We start from the raw sequence: 19,453 nt of genomic DNA, 5'->3' as shown, positions 1-19,453 counted from the left end.
TCTAGATTGAGTGGCCCGGGAAAACGAGGGATATGAAAAAGGTACTTGAACCGCGTAGGAAAGAGAGATGCAGAGGGATTGACACTGCACACTTCTGATATCACTGAACCATCTGATCAAGGCCAACACTTAAGGTTTTATAGCCATTTTTATGTCCCTGAACGCTGTATTCGCAACAAATGGAGAGCCAGGAAGCCCACACAATGGACAGGCCACGGCAGTTGTTGCATCAGGTCTTCGAGGACCAAGTCCGCAAGCACCCTGCAAATCATGCATTGGACTTCTACCCTCACGAGCGTCTCAGCTATCAAGAGCTCAACGAACGGTCCAACTCCCTGGCACGGTTTCTGTGTGAGACCCAAGTCCCCGGACGAGAAGTGGTTGCACTCTGTCCGGACAAATCGCCGCTGCTCATCATCGCCGTCCTGGCTGTTCTGAAGGCCGGCATGGTCTGGATGCCGCTTCCCACGGGTGCAACTGCGGATCAGATGCAGTATATCCTGCAATGTTCCCGCGCCGGCCTCGTGCTAGGCTCGGGCCCGAGCAGACCAGGTGTGAGGACTGACCTGGCCTTCATTGCTCTGGATGACATGTTCCAGGGCGGCAAACGCCCGCCTTACGCCTCGACAAACCTGGACCATGTTTCCCAACATGGCAAGGACCTCTGCCATATTCTGTTCACGTCTGGCTCGACCGGGACTCCCAAGGGGGTCATGATGGAACATGGTGCTGTGCGGCACAACGCCGTGGAGCTGACCAAAATGTTCAACCTCGACTCGCACACCCGGACCTTGCAATTTGCGGCCCCCACGTTTGACGTCTTTGGCCTCGACCTGTTCATGACGTTTGCTTGCGGGGGATGCATCGTCCTGGCGCCGCGAGAGGTTATGATGGAGGACATGACGGCTTTCCTGCGCAAAACGCACATCACCTATGCGCAGCTGACCCCAACGGTGATACAGACAATCGACCCGGAGGGCGTGCCGAGCCTCCGCGTCCTGGCCAGCTCCGGCGAGGTCCTGCCATCGCAGTTGGCCAGCCGTTGGCGCCGCAGGGTGCGCATGTTTAACGCCTACGGGCCGACCGAGACGGCCGTGTGCACGGTGCAAGACCTCGGCGAGGACGAGGGCGTCGACGCGGCATGTATAGGCCGCCCGGTGCCGGGACTCGATGTGCGCCTCCTGGACGACGGCGGTGGCCAGGCGGTCCGGGCCGGTGAAGTGGGCGAGATTTGCGTGGCCGGCCCTCAGCTCTTGCGGGGATACCTGTCCCCTGAAGGCGCAGTCCGGCCGCCGGAATGCCACATGGACGGCGTGAGGTTCTATAGGACCGGCGATCTGGGGCGCTCGGAGCTTTCGCCGGCAGGGCTCGGCACAATCAGACTCATCGGCCGCCGGGATGCCGAGGTCAAGCTCCGCGGCATCCGCCTCGACCTGGCCGACGTCGAGCGTTGCATCTTGAAGGGTCCGTATGTGACGGCGTGCGTCGTTGTCCTGCCACGCCGCGGGAGCTCCTCTGGTAGCCTCTGCAGCTTCGTTGTTCTGCCTCATGTCCAAGCCGGCACCGGTCCCGAAACACGGCTTCCGCTCGCCGAGCCGTCGGTGGAGATTCGACGCATGCTCCACGAAGCCAAGGGGGCGGCATCGAGCCGCCTGCCCGCCTCGGCCATGCCGAAAACGTGGTGGCCCGTTGGGGAAATCCCCCTGACGGCAAGCGCCAAGGTGGATCGATTTTGTCTCCAGTCCTGGCTGGAGGAGCTGGAAGAAGCGACCTTCCGGGAACTCGTAGACAGGTTCGGCGCCGAAACCGCGGACCGGGCCGTCGTGGCCGGGCCCGGGGAACGGCTCTTGCAGTCCGCCTGGGCAGAAGTGCTGCTGCGCCCGGCCTCGTCCATCGCATCCACGGCCTCCCTCGCCGAGTTGGGGGCCGACTCACTCGACGTCATTCGGATGGCCGCCCGAGCGCGAAACGTCGGCATCAACGTCAGTGCCGCTGACATCTTCACTGCGAAGACGATCCAGGAGCTTGTCCGGCATTGCCAGTCCCTCGCGAACAAGACCCCGCGGGTGCAGCCGTCGCCATCGCCCACATACCGCCCGTTCAGCTTGCTGTCCCCGACCAGGCCCTTGGCGCCGTTGATGGACGACGTGGCCAAGGCCTGTCGGGTTTCTGTGGCCGCCGTCGAGGACATCTATCCCTGCACCCCATATCAGGCAGCCCTCATGGCCCTGGATATCAAGTGCCCCGGCTCGTACATCTGTGCTTTCAGCTGGACCCTGCGTCATGATGCTGACGTCGACCGCTTGCAGGGCGCCTGGGACGGCTTGTTGGCTTCTCAACCCGTGCTTCGCAACCGTCTCGTCTGGGATGCTACAATGCACAGCTTTATACAAGTCCAGATCCGGCATCGCCCAGCCAGATGGAGCGAGTCTCTTCACGAGGCAGCCATGTCACTGGGCTCCGATCTGTGTCGAGGCCTCGTCCGCTGGCAAGAGGAACGGCAGCGATGGACCTTTCACCTCAAGATCCACCACAGCATCATTGACGGATGGTCTCTGCAGTTGATGCTCAACCAGCTCAAGAAGATCTACTTCGGTGAAGTGGTAAACACACTGGACGCGGCTCCTTTCGCGCATTTCGTGCGCCATCACTTGGACGGACAACAAAGCATCCGATCTGCATCAGAGCAGTTCTGGACCGACTATCTGAAAGACTGCAGCCACGGCGAGTTTCCCCCTACTCCACAGGACGCCCACCACGAGGTCCATGCCACGCATCACCGGTCCCTGGCAGTGCCGATCGATATGCAGGGCCTCGCTTCATGCTTTGGCGTCACCCCGGCCGTTATTCTCTACGGCATCACTGCACTCATCCTCGCCACCCACAGTGACACGCCGGACATTGTCATGGGCTTGATCTTGGCCGGACGTGATGCATCGCTCGATGGTCTCTTCCACATGCTGGGACCCGCCTTTGCATGTGTCCCCTTCAGGACTCAGATCGATCACCATGTGCCCCTGTATCCGTTTTTTCAGCATATACAAAGCCAGATCCTTGCCATCGCTCCCCATCAGCAATATGGCTTGGAGCGCATCAACAAGTGCGGCCCTGGAGCGGCAGCTGCTTGCCAATTGAAGACACTCGTCGTCGTCCAACCCGAAGATGAGCGATCGGCCGGCAGCGGATTGTGGGACGAGGTTCATGGCCAATCATCTGGATTGGCAGATAGTGTTCCCTTCTCCCTCGAGTTGATATTGGCGGACCAGAGTATCTTGGTCAACTGCAACTCAGATCCAGCCCTAGTATCCCCTCACCATGCTCAGACGGTTATCGATCATCTGAGCCAGGCTCTTCAGAGCTTGTCGAGCCTGAGTTCCCAGGAGACGGTGGGACACATCCAGCTGACACATGAGCACCAGCATTCACGCATGCTGCAATGGGCCGAATCCTATGGATCTGCAGTCAATGCCTGTTTGCACACTCTGTTGCAGACCTCGGTTGAGAAGTTTGCCGACCGCACTGCCATACGCGAGAGTGCGACAGAGCGGCGGCTGACCTTTCGAGAGCTAGATGTCTTTTCCAGCAGACTGGCAATATTCCTGGCCGAATCGTGCCTCGTGTCGGAACAGACAATCGTTGCCATGGCCATGGACAAGTGTGCTCTCGCCGTCGTTACCATCTTTGCCATCCTTAAAACTGGCTCTGCCTATCTACCCCTTGACCCAAGCTGGCCTCTCGAGCGCGTGCGGCGCATCGTCGACGATGCGGGTGCCGCTGCCATCGTATGCTCACCCGCCATCGCTGACGGATACACAAGTCTCCGGCAGCAGCTTATTCCACTCCACGACTCCCACTGGAAAGATCAGGAGCTCCAAGTCCTTGCTTCGGCCGAATGGGCTCCCAGGGGAAGTCCGTCGGATCTGGCAGTCTTGATGTACACATCCGGCAGTACAGGGGTTCCCAAGGGCGTCATGCTCGAACATGGGGCTTTGAGCACCAGTCTGATGCATCTAGCACGGGCTTTCGCTCTTCAGCCGGGTTACCATCACTTGCAGTTCTCGTCTTTTGTCTACGACGTCAGCATTGCCGACATCTTTATTCCCTTGCTATCTGGGGCCTGCATATGTGTGCCGACTGAAGACGATCGCCTCAACAGACTTTCCGCAACAATACGAAGAATGGAAATCAACTCGGCCATTCTGACGCCATCCATGACGGGACTGGTTGCGCCCCAAGACGCCTCTACACTCAAAACAATCATGACGGGTGGGGAGATGACCAGCCGAGCACTCATCCGGACCTGGGCGCCGCTCGTGCGACTTCTCAACGCCTACGGCCCAACTGAGGCTTCCATCACCACGACAGTCACCGACCCCCTGAAGGTGGATTCAGATCCCGGCATCATTGGCCGCAACGTTACCGGATGGCACCTGATTCTTCGGCGCAACAACCACGGAGAGCTCTACGAGGCCCCGTTCGGCTGTACGGGTGAGATCGCCATTGCCGGCCACAGCCTTGCGAGAGGATATCTCCATAACATAGAGCTCACGAACAAGCACTTTGTGACTTTTCCGCACTTACACAAGTCGCAACTCCCGTCTCGTGTTTACCTCACGGGAGACATTGGCCGATACGAATCGGATGGGTCGATGCGCATTCTCGGCCGTCGGGATCGGATGATGAAGATCAATGGCATTCGCGTCGACCCGGGGGAGGCGGAAGACCGGCTACGGCGGCTGGGGGGCCCTTTTGCTTCCGTGGTGGTCCAGTGCACTCTCGACAAGGCCAACGTCTGCCGGCTAGTTGCTTTCGTTACCGTCGACGGGCACAACAGCGACAGCACGGCCAGCAGAGCCCTCATTCTCGACGCACGCACCACCTTCTATGAGCTGTGCCGGGACGCCCGCCGCCGTCTGTTGGAGCATCTTCCGATTTCATACGTCCCCAGCCTCTTCGTCCCCATCAGCCACGTCCCTCGGACGGCGTCTGACAAGATTGACTACAAGCGACTGAGGGCTGAATTGCAGAAGTTCCCTCTAGCACCTTTTCTGATTGCCTCGGATGGAGAGACAGACCATGATCCAATGGCAGACGCGGACCCTGCTACACCAACGGAGCGGGCAATGGAAGGCGTCTTTCGCAATGTCTTTCACGTGCAAGGGCGGCTGGGCGTGGCGGCTGACTTCTTCCGACTGGGCGGCGACTCGTTTGCAGCCATCAAGCTTGCGAGCGTTGCCAGGGAGCATAGTCTAGAGATTACCGTTCAGCAAGTCTATCGATATCCCCGACTGAAGGACCTGGCGGCCGTCGCCCGGTACAAGACAGAGGCAAGTATCGATGGTGCCGGCCAAGATGAAGGACGGAATGCATCTTGGTCCGTCAGGGTCCCAGACGAAGTCTGGCGCGAAGTTCGGGACGTGACAGGATTTGCCTTGGACGAGATGGAAGACGTCTATCCCGCATCTCCATTCCAAGAAGGACTTATGGCAGCGTCGTTGCATGGCGTCACGCCGAATGGGGTAGATGAAGGAGCAACTTACCAAGCCAAATTGGTCTTTCAGCTGGCGGCGGAGACAGATGCCGACCGACTGGCCCAGGCGATGGACAAGGTCGTATCCCAGAATCCCATCTTACGAACTACACTCGTCTCCTCCACTAGAGGACTCATGCAGATTGCTCGCAAGAAGCTGCCCAGAGACAGAGACGCCCCTTTCCATTACGAGATTGAAACGGCCTCGTGTCAGCATCCGACCAGATTGGTGATGCGGATGCACCACGCCTTGTACGATGGACCTACAATCCATCTCCTGCTGCAAGATATCAATTTCTGGTATGGCGAGCCAGACGGCATCAGGATCCCTCCTGTCCCATATCGCAGGTTTGTGGAATATCTTCTTTCCACTGCCTCGGAATCGGCAAGCGAATACTGGACGGAGAACCTTCGCGATGCTCCCCTGACGCCTTTCCCGCCAGTCTGTGAAAATGAAAACCGGACGGCGGCAATCCAGCACGTCCATCTGAGCACAACAGTGTGCTTGGATCTCCCTCGGCAGTGTGGAATCTCTGCCGCCACTCTGGCCGCCGGCGCGGTGGCCCTACTTCTGTCAGCGTACAGCTTTGCAGAACAAGTGTGCTTTGGGATGACGCTTTCAGGCCGTGACAGTCCTGAGCTCGAGAGAATCGCCGGGCCGACGCTGTCGACGGTTCCCATGCGTGTCCATATGTGCCCCCAGCAATCCGTGCTCTCCTTTCTCCAACGGCTTCAGAGCTCGCTTCTGGACATGCGCCAGCACCAGCATTTTGGCCTCAAGAACATCTTGCGTTTGCCAGGCCAGGGCCCTCGGAACGCCGGCCAGTTTCGAACGCTTCTCGTCATGCAGCAGGGGCCGGGGCAGTCCTCGAGCGAAGAGCAGCCTCCAGGGGTCGTCGAAAAGCTCTTGCCCGACGAGTCGTCGATGCATGTTGAGAATCCATTGGTCATTATTGGACATGTCGATTCCTTGACGGGACATGTGGACTTGAAAGTTGAGCATGATGTCGCCTGCGTTTCACATGTTCAGGCACGACGGTTTATCCAGCAACTAGGGCAAGCCATCACAGAGCTTTCGCTGCCGCACCGCCCATTGTCCGAACTGGACTTGGCCAGCTCTGCCGATAGAGCGGAGATTGCCGCATGGAACCCCAAACCCTCCGCCGCTCCCTCTCGCGGCATTTGTCAGATATTCCAAGACATGGCTCTCCAGCGTCCCGGCCTTCCTGCCGTCGAGGCCATAGTCGGCGGCCAAGGGCTCGGCACTGTTCACCGCATGACGTACAAGCAGCTGGATGGTGCTTCTACGGCACTGTCATATGCCATCGGGCGGTGTGCTCCGAATAGCCGACGAATTGCTCTATGCCATGGTAGACCCTCGTTGGTTCTGACAGCCATGTTGGCGGTCTGGAAGGCCGGCAAGGCATTTGCAACCTTGGATCCGTCCGCACCCGCCGACAGGCGCCAGCATATCCTAGCCGACCTGGGGGACGATACCGTTGTCCTGACAGATTCGTCCGAAGCCCAGACCTTCGCTCCCTTCAGCGTGTTTATCCTCGATTCGATGCTGCAAGAGGCGGAGTCCAAACCAGATACAGATGACATCGTGCGCCACGCAAACAAGGCTTCCGACACGGCGTATGTCTTGTATACTTCAGGCAGCTCTGGTACCCCCAAGGGGGTTGTGGTTCGACATTCCGCCATTGCGTTGTCGCTCTTGGATATCGGCGCAACCATGGGATTGAATTCCGAGACCAGAATGCTGCAGTTCGCTACGTGTGCCTTTGACACGAGCCTTTTGGAGATCTTCGCCACGCTCATGGTTGGCGGCTGCGTTTGCATTCCCTCCCGGAGCCAGCGTCTGGACGGCAACCTTGGCCAGGCCATCAACCAGCTCCAAGTCAGCCACCTTGTTCTTACGCCAACTATAGCCGCACTGCTCTCTCCGGCGCATTTGCCGACCGTACGGTCACTAATGCTTGTAGGAGAGCCCCCTACGAAGCAACTCGTCGTAAACTGGACCTCGTCGTCTCTTCCTCATGATATCCAGATTATGAATGGCTATGGCCCAACCGAGGCGAGCGTGCATTCATCAACCAACTCATCACTTGGTCCCGACGAACCCCATAATATAGGACGATCAACCGCTTGTGGCCTTTTCCTGGTGGTACCAGAGCAGCCTACCAAGCTGGCACCAGTGGGAGCTATTGGAGAATTGGTTATCTGCGGCAACACCGTGGCAGACGGCTACCTCAACCAGCCGGAACAAACAAAACAAGAGTTCGGAACCGACCCTCTGTGGGCTCCCTGGACGGAGGCTACTTCTCGAGTTCGCTTTTACCGAACCGGCGACCTGGCGCGCTATGCATCGGACGGGTCTTTGACATACTTGGGCCGAAAAGACCTGCAAGTCAAGATGCACGGGCAGCGTGTCGAGTTGTCCGAGATTGAATGGCACATCAGTCGATCGGCTCAGTTCGCAGATTGTATAGTGGACATCGTTCCTCCCGGAACTTTGGTGGCCTTTGTTCTCTCTCGCGAGCGTGGCAACTCCAAGGCAGCTTGCAACGGCCCATTGTCCCCAGGGCAAATCGACGAAGCAGCCGTAAGCCGAACGCAGAGCCGGCTGCGATGCGCCCTTCCGAAATACATGGTCCCGCATGTCTTTGTTCCGTATGGATGCTGGCCCACGACGACATCGGGCAAGATCGACCGTCGTCAACTGCGTGCTTCCGTCGAGTCCTCTCTCGACAACTACCGGGTTCGTCCGAGGGGTTCGAAGCGGCCGGCCCGCAACCTGGCGCAGAAGGCTTTGTTTGAGAGCATTGCCGAGGCTATGTCCATCGCAGAAGACCAGATTGGCCTGGACGATTCGGTTGTCTCGCTGGGCGGGGACTCGATAACCATGATTCGCATCCTTGCGCTTTCCCGGCAGCGGAAGTTGAATATTGACGTGAGCAGAGCGTATCCATCTAGCACGCTGGAGGATTTGGCCATGACGCCGGACTTGTCTCTGCCCACACGCATCGGCGAGGACGCTGCTCCGCCGCCGCCCTTCTCCTTGATTACATGGCTGGATCGAGAGGGCATCTGTGCCAAAGCGGCGGACCAGTGCCAGGTCCCTATAGCATCCATCACCGATGTATATCCCTGCACCTCGATGCAACAATCGCTCATGATTTCATCGGCCAAGGCTCCTGGTGCCTTTCTCAATCAAGAGGTCTTCCAATTGCCACCAGGGCTGTCGGTTCCTAAACTGATCCGTGCCATTCAATCATTGTGGCAACGCCATGACATTTTACGGGCCCGGATAATCTTACAAGATGAATGCCGGGGCTTACAGGTTGTTCTCCGAGAAGATGCTCATGTGTCTCGGATCTCCACTGAGAAGCTGGACGAGTTCTTGTTGCAAGACAGTTTCGTAGCATTTGGTTACGGAACGAAGCTTTCTCGATGCGCAGTCGTTGCATCGCAATCGCTGACTTACCTGGTGCTGTCACAGCATCATGCGGTTTTTGATGGCTGGTCCATGAACCTCTTCAAACATGAGATGCAAATTCTGTACGCCGAGAGAGGCCTCGGGCTGCCGCCAACACAGCCCTATGCCTTGTTTGCTCGTCATGCCATGAATATTAGCAACAATTCCGCCGCGCATCGATACTGGCAAACACGGCTTGCCGACATCCAGTCTGGCTCTCTTCCCCAAGTGCGACAAGCTGCCGCCTTCGCTGCCAACCAGAAATACGCGCTCACCGTTCAGCTCCCAAGCGAGCCTGCGTACATGCTAGCAACACTTGCAGAGGCTTCATGGGGCGTGCTGTTGGGCCGGTATCTGGACTGCGAAGATGTGTCCTTTGGTGTTGTCCGGTCCGGACGAGCGGTACCCCTTTCAGGCATCGACATGCTCATGGGGCCTACCCTTGCCAGTATCCCGCGGCGCTTGCGTGCCGTGCGAGAGCAAAAGGTGGCAGCTTATCTCCGGCAGGTCCAAGTTGAAACCACCCAGGCGATGCCATGGGAGCAGTTCGGTCTCTCCAATATTCGTAAGATTGACAAGGACGCCTTCCAGGCGTGCAAGTTCAACTCTATGCTCGTTGTTCAACCGCCAGCCGTCCATCCGGGACCCGAAGACAAGGAAGCCTTTCTTATTCCCCAAAATGACGTTTCAAAAGGTTTCGTCGATTCAGATTGCCTCATAGTAGAATGTCAACCTACCGGTGACGATCAGGTCATAATTTCCATCAGCTATGATGACCGCCTGACATCCAGCGACGACGCACGATGGATGGCGTACCATTTTTCTCACACGCTACAGGAGCTGGGCACCAACGAAACGGGTACAATTGGAGATTTGGTCATGTCCGGGTCGGAGAGACTGGTTCAGGAATGCCGGTGGAACAGCATAAGGATTGATGCCTGCCACCAGCTGGTGGATGAGCTTTTCAGCGACAGAGCAAGTCAATGGCCCGACTTCCCGGCGGTGGAAGCTCCCGATGCAAGTCTCACGTATGAGCAATTAAACACTTTGTCGTCTGCTGGAGCGTCCCGACTTCAACTCGAGTGCGGAGTGTGTCGAGGGGATCTGGTGCCGCTTTTGATGAGCAAAGGGGCCGCAATGATCGTCGCCATGCTATCCGTCTTGAAAGCGGGAGCAGCCTATGTGCCCCTGCCCACGGATGCTCCCTCAGAGCGGCTATGCTTCCTGATGGGAGAGATTAACTCCCCGATTGTGGTTACTACGGCCGACCAAGATAGCCTGATTCGGACTCTGTCGGCCCAGCCCATTACTTGGGACATTGAAGAGCTGTCCAAAGGGCCGTGCCCGGAGCCCGTTGGAAACGATGATGCCGTAAAGTACAACCACTGCCGTGATTTGCGGTCGCACTCAGATCTCGCCTATATACTCTTTACCTCTGGCAGCTCAGGAACGCCAAAAGGAGTCATGATCGAGCACTCAGCTCTCGCAGCAACAGCGTTGATCAATGGTCGTGATATCAACTACCAGGCCAAGACACGGACCCTTTCCTTTGCATCTTATACATTCGATGTCAACGTCATGGAGATTTTTCTGACTCTCCTGCACGGTGGCTGCCTGTACATCCCGCCCGAGAATCGACGACTCGGGGATCTCTGCGCATACATGGAGGAAAGGCAAATCGAACTCGCTTTTCTAACCCCAACGGCTATCCAGAATATACTTTACTCATCCAGGCGGGTGCCTTCGCTGAAGACCCTGTGTTCTGGCGGCGAGCCGTTGACGAAGTCGATTGTGCAGGAATGGGCTGCGAGCGTCCGGCTGATCAACTCCTATGGCCCAACCGAGACCTGCTTCGATGCATGCCGAAACCCACATGTGACCATCGACGGTGACCCGAACAACATCGGGTTCGCTATTGGGACGCATCTTTGGGTGGTCGAGCTGGGCAACTACGGCTCTCTGGCTCCCGTAGGCTCTGCAGGAGAGCTGCTGATATCTGGACCAACGCTTGCGAGGGGGTATCTCAAGGACCAGCAGCGCAGCCAGGCGGCATTCATCGATGGAAGTCAGTTTCCTTGGGTCCAGCCAGGAGAAGAGCGTTTGTACGTGAGCGGAGATATCGTCCGGAGAAACCCGAATGGGTCTATCACCTTTATTGGACGAAGGGACCAACAGATCAAATTGAACGGCTTCCGCATCGAGCTCGGTGAGATTGAACAGTGTCTTGAACGCTGTCCATCTGTGGTCTCTGCTGTGGCAGACAAGGTCACGTCTCAAGAAGATTGCTCCGAGATGCTTGTGGCCTTTCTCACTCTCGCCCTCCGGGAGCAGCCTCATGGACGGGAGCTGCTGCTGCCTCCAGCTCCCGATACACGCTCAATCATCCAAGGCGTTCAGGCCCGCATCGATGGCCTTCTGCCTCAGTTGATGGCTCCGCGAGTCTATCTCCCACTGTCACGTATTCCACTCACCCCCAGTGGGAAAATGGATCGGAAGGCGCTGCAGGCTCTCGTGGGTCAGCTCCCTCCCGAGCAGATTCTTTTGTATCAAGCCGCATCAAGTGTCATTCGACAGCCGTCAACCGTGACGGAGCGAATCCTGCAAGGGCTATGGGCGCAGGTTCTTAAGGTTAATCCAAAACATTTGGGGCTGGACACCCAGTTCACACGCGTTGGCGGAGATTCTCTGACTGCAATCAACTTGGCTTCTTTATGCCGCGAGGTTGGATTCAAGCTTGAGGTAGCGGACATATTACGAATGCCTCAATTGGAGCACATGGCCAACCACGTGGAGAGAAATCAGCAAAGGGCCAAAGTTGACGGACAATATATAAATATCCAGACGACCGTTGCGAGTAAATCGTGGCGTGACCCGAGGCTGCTGTCTCAGGTATGTCAAGAGTGCAGTCTGTCTATAAACGACATCGAGGATGTTTATCCATGCACGCCCATTCAAGAGGCACTGATGGCTGCAACGGTGCGGCAACCAAAGACATATATTGACCACAGCATGTTCCTGGTGCCCCCGTCAACCGACCCCGAACGATTGCGCACCTCGTGGGACGTTGTCCACCAAGCCAACGCCATTCTGCGGACGCGGCTTTGTCCCGCCACGACCGATCAAGGCGTACAGATGATGCAAGTCGTCACGCGCCGTCCCAGTCTTTGGATCGATGCAGACAACGAAGTCGACTCAGCCATTGACATGGGACTGGGGACGCCTTTGGTGCGGTATAGAATCCGACCTTCCGGTAAAGCTTTCATCTTCGAGATGTGGAGGCATCATTCCATCTTTGATGGCTTTTCCTCCCTGGCGCTTTGGCAGGATCTGGAGCACGCTTTTGCATATTCAGTCCCGCCGAAGCCCCGGCCATCATACCGGACATTTGTCGATTTTGTCCAGGGCGCGGATAAAGCAGAAGCTGTCTCCTTCTGGCAAGCCCAACTTGACGGCCATCAGCCGGAGGCTTTCCCTGCCCTCCCCTCGCCCGACTATCTTCCACAAGCCGATTCCAACACAAGCCAGACGTTGGAAAGTAGGCTGAGTTGGAGCTCGGCAAGTACCTTCTCCTTCGCCACCGTTGCTCGCGCCGCTTGGGCGGCCATGCTTGCCATGAGGAGTCGCAGTTCCGGCGTGGCCAAGGACGTCTGCTTCGCCGTGACACTCTCCGGCCGCACTGCCCCCCTGGCAGGTATCGAGGACATTGTCGGCCCGACCATCACGACCATCCCCGTGCGGACGCAGTTCGAACTGGACGACCCTGTGTCTCAGTTTCTCGAGCATGTTCAAGATCAAGCCTTGGATATGCTTCCGTTTGAGCACTTCGGGCTCGGTCGGATTCGAGAGATTAGCTTGTCCGCCCGCGATGCCTGCGCGTGTGTGAACCTCCTCGTTCTCCAGCCGGCTCAGCTTGGAGACACCGCGGTGCCCCTTGGCTTGCGCCGCATGTCCGAGGCTACCAATGGACTGCGTGAGCTTTTTGGCCTGGTCATGGAATGCAGCCAGAACAGCGCCAAAGACCATGTCTCCATCTCGGCTGCCTACGACCCGTCGCTGCTAACGGGACCTGAAGTGAGGCATATCCTGGAGCAGTTCCAACAGATGATTGGCATTCTAAGCCGCCGTGCCTGCGACAACTCGACCATCCGATCTGCGTTCTGGGAGCTTGCTGAGGGGGCCGATCTTGGGCGGACTGTCGAATGGAACTTGCCTGGGGATCAGTCTCCGCCGCCGCAACTGCACGAGCTGGTGGAGGAAACGGCAAGGCATCACCCCGAGCAACTTGCCGTCGACTGCCACGACGGACAGCTGTCCTACGCCGAGCTTGTCGCCGCCTCGGGCACTTTAGCGCTCTACCTTCAAAGTGAGCATGGCGTGAGACCCGGCCATCTCGTACCTATTTGCACCGAAAAGTCGCGCCTCATGGTCGTTGGCATCCTGGGCATTATCAAGGCGGGCGCAGGCTACGTTCCACTCGACACGAACCACCCCGAGGCCCGTATACAACACATCATCCACGAGATCCGGCCGCAGGTGATTATCGTATCCCCTTTGCAGGCGACACGCCGACGGTTCCCGCTGCGAACGCTGGTGCTCGACTGGGAGCATCTGTCGGCCCCGGGCCCTCCACGAACTCTGTATTCATCGTGTCCGGACGACGTAGCCTATGTCATCTTCACTTCCGGGAGCTCGGGTGCGCCCAAGGGGGTGGTGATGGAACACAAGGCCGCAAGTCGGAGCGTTCTGGAGCACGCGAAGCGTTTCCAGCACGACCGCCAAGGGGTGAGGCGCCGCTCCTTGCAGTTCAGCTCCTACGCGTTTGATGTGAGCGTGATTGACATCTTTGCCGTCCTCGCGTCCGGCGGGTGCGTCTGCATCCCTTCTGAGGCTCAAGCCGTGGATAATCTCGAGGGCTTCATCCAGAGCAAAAGGATAGACTTTGCCAATTTGACCCCTACTGTCGCCAACCTGCTGGACCCAGTCCGAACGCCGACCTTGAAGACGCTCGCCATCGGAGGCGAGATGGCCAATCGCGCATTGCTGCACAAATGGACGAGCCGTGACTCGCCGGTGGAACTTTTCGTCAACGCTTACGGGCCGACAGAAGCGGGCATCTCATGTGCCGCGGGCCTGCTCACGGCGACCTCGCTCATCGGCTATGTGGGAAAGCCCCTGGCCACTGGGCTCTGGATTGTCGACGAGCACGACCACAACCACCTCGTCCCCGTCGGGTCTGTTGGCGAGTTGGTTGTCACCGGCTCCACGCTCGCTCGCGGCTATCTCAACGACGAGGAACAGTCCCGTCAATCGTTCTTGGAGCATGTGCCCTGGCTGGCCAAGGTGGGCCAAGGGCGGTTGTATAAGACCGGCGACCTTGCCCGCTTCGACGTCAACGGACATGTGGAGCTCGTGGGCAGGCGAGAAGACACGCAGGTCAAGTTGCGGGGGCTGAGGATCGAGCTCGGCGAGATCGAGGCTGCTATTGGCGCCTCTTCCTGGGCGTCTCGGATCCAGCGCGTTGTCGTGGCCAAGATCCTTCGAGACGGCATTCCATTATTGGCTGCCTTTGTCCAATTCTCCCCCGACGAGTGCCTCTCCACACCGGACCTGGCGTCCATCTTTTGTCGACCGTCGGAGCAGTTCCTGGTCTTTGTTGGCAGTACCCAAGAAAGCCTTCGAAAGCAACTCCCGGAATACATGGTGCCCCGGCTTTGGCTCCCCGTCTCCGCGTGGCCCCTCCTGAGATCAAGTAAGACAGACCGCAAGTCACTTGCGGCCTCGGCCGAGGCCCTGGACTCGAAGCGCGTGTTTGCATATCAGCGACCGGCCCCGATCAATGGCCATGGCATGCCGTTGGTCAAGCTTAGCGAAAGGGAAGAAGTCATCAAAGAGGCCTGGCTTCAAGTATTGCACAAAGACGCGCATTGCGACGTTGGACCTCATGACGACTTCTTCCAACTGGGCGGCGACTCGCTGACGACCATCATGCTCGTTACGGCCCTGCGGCAGAGAGGAATCTGCATTGCTGCCCATGAAGTGTTCGCTGAAAAGACTCTGCGCGGCATGGCCGGTCGGTGTAGGAACACAGACACGACGGGCCAGCACACGATACATGCCTTTGGGACACAGCGCCCTCCGTCAGGCCCTGATGCCGACTCCAAGACATATAGCAAGGATTTATCCTGCGAGGTTTGGCGTGCCCGTTCACTAGACAACTCAAATACGGGCGTGAAAGAGCTCCTTTCTAGCATGTGGACATCGATTGCCGGGCTTCCGGCGCGACCATATAATGACAATGATGATTTCTTCCAATGTGGCGGGCATGATCTCGCAGTGCTCCGTCTTTCAAGGCTTGGGGGAGGCAAGCAACTGCTATTAAGCACTGTGGATATTTATACGCATCCCACTCTTGTCGACATGGCTGCCTGCGCTCAGTTTCACGGACTGAGGAAAGCACATGAGACCTCGAACTCGCATGTTGACCGGTTCCCAGCCTGTGTTGGAACGACCGAGGTTGAAGAAATCTACCCGGCGTCATACACCCAGCTGGCCTTCCTTGTCGAGGCCCAGAAATGGCCACGCTCCTATTACTTGTGGACCTTCTTTGAGTTGGACGACCGTGTCGCGGCTGACCGAGTGCAAAAGGCCTGCCGTGCCCTCGTCGACCGTCATGCCATCCTGAGGACCAGCTTCCATTTCATACATGGCCAATGCTTCCAGGCGGTGCGCACCTCCAGGCTTGACTTCAAAGTCATGCTTTGCCACAACCTCCCAGATCGGATGTGTTCGGTTCTCGACCAGGACACTGGCCGTCCAGTTCGATTCGACCAGGTCCTGACCCGATTCCGGCTGATGATAGATCCTGAAAGTGGCATCCGGACACTCGCCATGGGGCTATCCCATGCTCAATATGACGGATTCTCCTTGGCCACAATTTGGAACGATCTTCGGTCGGCCTACCTCGGGGTCCTTGCCGAGCCCACAGAATCGCGAGGCTATCATCGCTTCATCCAGCATGCTCTCGAGCTATCGAATGAGAAGACTGATGCTTTCTGGCGAGAATTGCTACGGGACTCTACCTTGACTATTGTTTCCGACATGCCCTCGGTTCAACAACCTGTAATGAGCCAAAGTTTCATGCGGACCATCCCTTTCCAATTCAAAAAGTCTGGCCCGACAAATTACGGCACTCTTCTGAAGGCTGCATGGGCTCTCGCCCTGTCTGCCATCTCCCAGTCTACGGACGTGGCATTTTGGAATCTTGTTTCGGGAAGATTCGCCCCCTTCGAAGGAGCACAAGCCGTGGTTGGGCCCTGCATTAACTTTGTACCTGTGCGGGTGCGTTTCGACCCCAATGAGCCTGTCTCGGAGCTTCTTCGTGGCATACACGAGCAGCACGTTGCATGCATCCCGTTAGAAGCTACCCCAACCAACCGTATCATCCAGCAGGCCGAGTGGCCGGCATCCTCAACCAGCCTCGGGACAGTCTTCCAGTATCAGAATATTCCTGATCCTCAGGAGCATCCTGTTGAGGCCGGCACGGCCTGGACGATCAAGGGCGGCGCCGTATATGGTGGCGGTCTTTTACAGGCCGGAGCATGTTGGTTGTTGGCGTGGCCGACCAGGGACGGACATTCATCATTTCGCTTCACCTTCAGTCCTCAAACCCTCTCGCCGGCCGCAGCCGAGTCGATTGTGGCACTATATCTAAGCCTTCTGCGTGCTATCAACGATGGGCCTCAACACACCGTGGCCTCGGTAATGCCCCCAGCAAACAACCCATCGCCATCTCGCCTGGCGCCAGAACAACGGGCTTCCACGTGCACCTTGCCTGAAATTGCGTACGCCGGGCAATCGGTATTAACGCAGATTGAAACTTTTTGGAAGGGCTTGCTTGGAATACTGCACTCCATCGGCCCGGATGAATCATTCTTTGATTTAGGGGGGGATTCTCTCTTGGCCACGGAATTGGAAGGTCTATGCGTGAAAGCGGGATTCAACATGACGCTGCAGGATATTCTTGATTTCCCCACCCTCCGACTGCAGGCGCTTCTAGTATCGAGTCAGATATCTCGGCCAGCACACATTGTGCCCCAATTGCAGTACCATCCGGCCAGTGAGCTCAGCTGATGTTGTCGGACTGAACGGGCACGGTTGTGTTGGAGGGAATGCCTCTGCCGCCCTAAAATAGTAGGAAACTATCAGATTGGTCAAGCAGTTTGGAGGGCGACTGATGAGTGAGTGAATGATTGGAGAGCCCTGGAAACATGGCCCCGGAGCGATAACGCCACATTTGTTAGTAGTAGAGGTTTTTACATACGCAAATGAAGTTATTCGCAATAATTTCATCTCATAAGCAATCAAGTCCAGTCGAGATGGGACATGGTTCAGTATGAAATACTTTGGACGCCGTTAAATTGCCCAGACAAGGGGCTTCGAGGCTGAATAATGCAATCTGCGATCTAGGCACTTGTCTCTGTAGATGCGTGTTTTGTCTGCTATACAGTGAGATCTCGAGAGAGTGTAACTATGCCGAAGAAGCTAACACCCAGAGGCTTCAAAGTGTAGGCTGTGGCCCAAGCCGGCTATATCCTGTAGTGGCTTTGGCACATAGTCATACCTTCTAATGCCCTTCGCCCTGCCGGGGGGGAGAGGAAAAGGGACTCTACAAAGGATTTGTCAGGACAAGAAAGGGCCTATAATACGCGTTAGTAACGCCTCTATTGGGGGTGCCCTCATTTTGCATAGTGTAGCGGTATTTTACCAGCTTGACAGGATTGCATTTTACGCAACCCGACACAAAGCACAGTTGCTGCCCTGCCAAGACAACTGCCAGAACAGGCATATTACGTCTTCTTTGATAGCCTCTTTTCGTCGCTAAACCTCCTGTTAGCTAGGCATTAGCTAGGCATTGGCTAGGCATTAGAGCTACAAGCATAGCCTGCACTAACAGTGGCACATATTTGCCCTTTGTAGAGGCGAAGAAAGCTAACGCAAAGAGCATTTAGTAGTCTTGGGGGACCTTACAGACTACATCTACAGTACCCGACGCCTACTCCATTCATTTCATCCAAACAGGACGAACGAACCTCCGGGCGGTCGCGCCTGCGCACACGCTTGCCGCGCGGCGGCGCCTAATAGCCGCGAAGGAAGCGCCTCAGCCTCGTAGGTACGGTAGGGTTTTATGGGATTTAGGGACCTTTCTCGGGCTCTCGGCTCCGGCCAAATTAAACGTAGACATTACGCGCCATATACTATATACTAATATGCTGTTGTGTAAATAGCAATACTCTACTTAAATGCGCTTGTATAATAGTCGCGCATCTGCGCCCGTTTGGTAGCGTTGGGCGTAGACCCTTCCAGACGCTGTCTCCTACCCTGTAGCCCCGTCGAACCCCTCTTTCTAAAATCTCAAGGTGGGTGACGGAAGTGATGATCCAACAAATCAAACGCGCGTTGTGAACAGGCGTGCAGCTTTGTGCTCCGCTGTGAGTGGAGGACACGAGCGCCATTATGTCATGGGTTGATCATAGCTTTTGCTGCAGGCGGACAATATCTCTGTATTGTACCTTGATTGTTTATTACTTGCCGCCGGCATATGTGACCAGGCCAACGTAGTCTAACTCAACCAGTTCTATGGTTCCTTGTACGTACAGTAAGCGCGGGATAAAGCCATGGTTCGGCTCTATGTGCAAAATGCAACTCGCCTATAAAGCTCTACACTGCCCAATCCGAGAACAGCACAGAGACTTTCCACGTTGGTACGTGCTGGGCGGCGTGCCAAGCATGCATGGTCAAGTCTCCTTTCGGAATATCCCGGGACGACACCCTTGCCACGAGGGCTTTTCGGCGACTGGGAGCATTTTCCCCCTGGAAGGCAGACGACGAACGATGAGCAAACACTTATGTAAAAAACAAGCACAACGAGTACTGACAGCATGACGTAGTATACGTGGTCCGAGTTTTCTATAAGTAGTTTGTTGGGTGTGGTGGCTATTCGTACACGGCCCGCAAGAAACAGGACGCACCATGATGGCCTCTTCAGCCCCTCGTCGACGACGTATTCCCCTCATGTATGCATGAACGGACATCTGTGCTGCCATGGCCTGCTGGGCCCGTTTCTGCGCCGCCAGGGCTTGTTTTGCTCATGCCGCCGCCATGTTCCGAAGGGAAAAGAAAGGACAGAACGGCGGCTTTTCTGCACCCCCTTGGATGTTTCAACTCCGCTTCTTGGGCGCCGACCTCGGCCAACCCTTGGCCCGTCCGTTTCCCCTCCGACCGGACCAACGAACCGTCTGTGTCGGCGCACTTCAGGGGAAAAAACGAAGGCCCAGAAATTGATAATCCAATCCTCTCCATTTGCTGCGCGCGACTCCATCAGCCCACACACCAACCGACTCGGAAATTGTCATTGGGGACTGCTGGTGTTGCCTATCAGTCAGCGG

The 19,453-nt window shown here is 56.8% G+C and overlaps 1 protein-coding gene across 1 annotated transcript; it reads left to right on the top strand.

Moving 5' to 3' along the window:
- Positions 1–203: 203 nt before the first annotated feature.
- Positions 204–15,846, top strand: HRG_01868 (AMP-binding enzyme domain-containing protein; the record flags this gene model as incomplete). The annotated part of the gene is made up of 6 exons (XM_044860339.1): positions 204–7,541; positions 7,710–8,067; positions 8,116–8,990; positions 9,033–15,078; positions 15,502–15,731; positions 15,784–15,846. 6 exons carry the CDS (start codon positions 204–206, stop codon positions 15,844–15,846), a joined length of 14,910 nt encoding a protein of 4,969 aa, XP_044723972.1.
- Positions 15,847–19,453: the final 3,607 nt, after the last annotated feature.

This window comes from Hirsutella rhossiliensis, assembly GCF_020360975.1.
Source record: "Hirsutella rhossiliensis strain HR02 chromosome Unknown scaffold00002, whole genome shotgun sequence".
NCBI classification, from domain to species: domain Eukaryota; kingdom Fungi; phylum Ascomycota; class Sordariomycetes; order Hypocreales; family Ophiocordycipitaceae; genus Hirsutella; species Hirsutella rhossiliensis.
The sequence above is the reverse complement of the archived record's forward strand: the minus strand, read 5'-3'. Positions and strand labels throughout refer to the sequence as shown.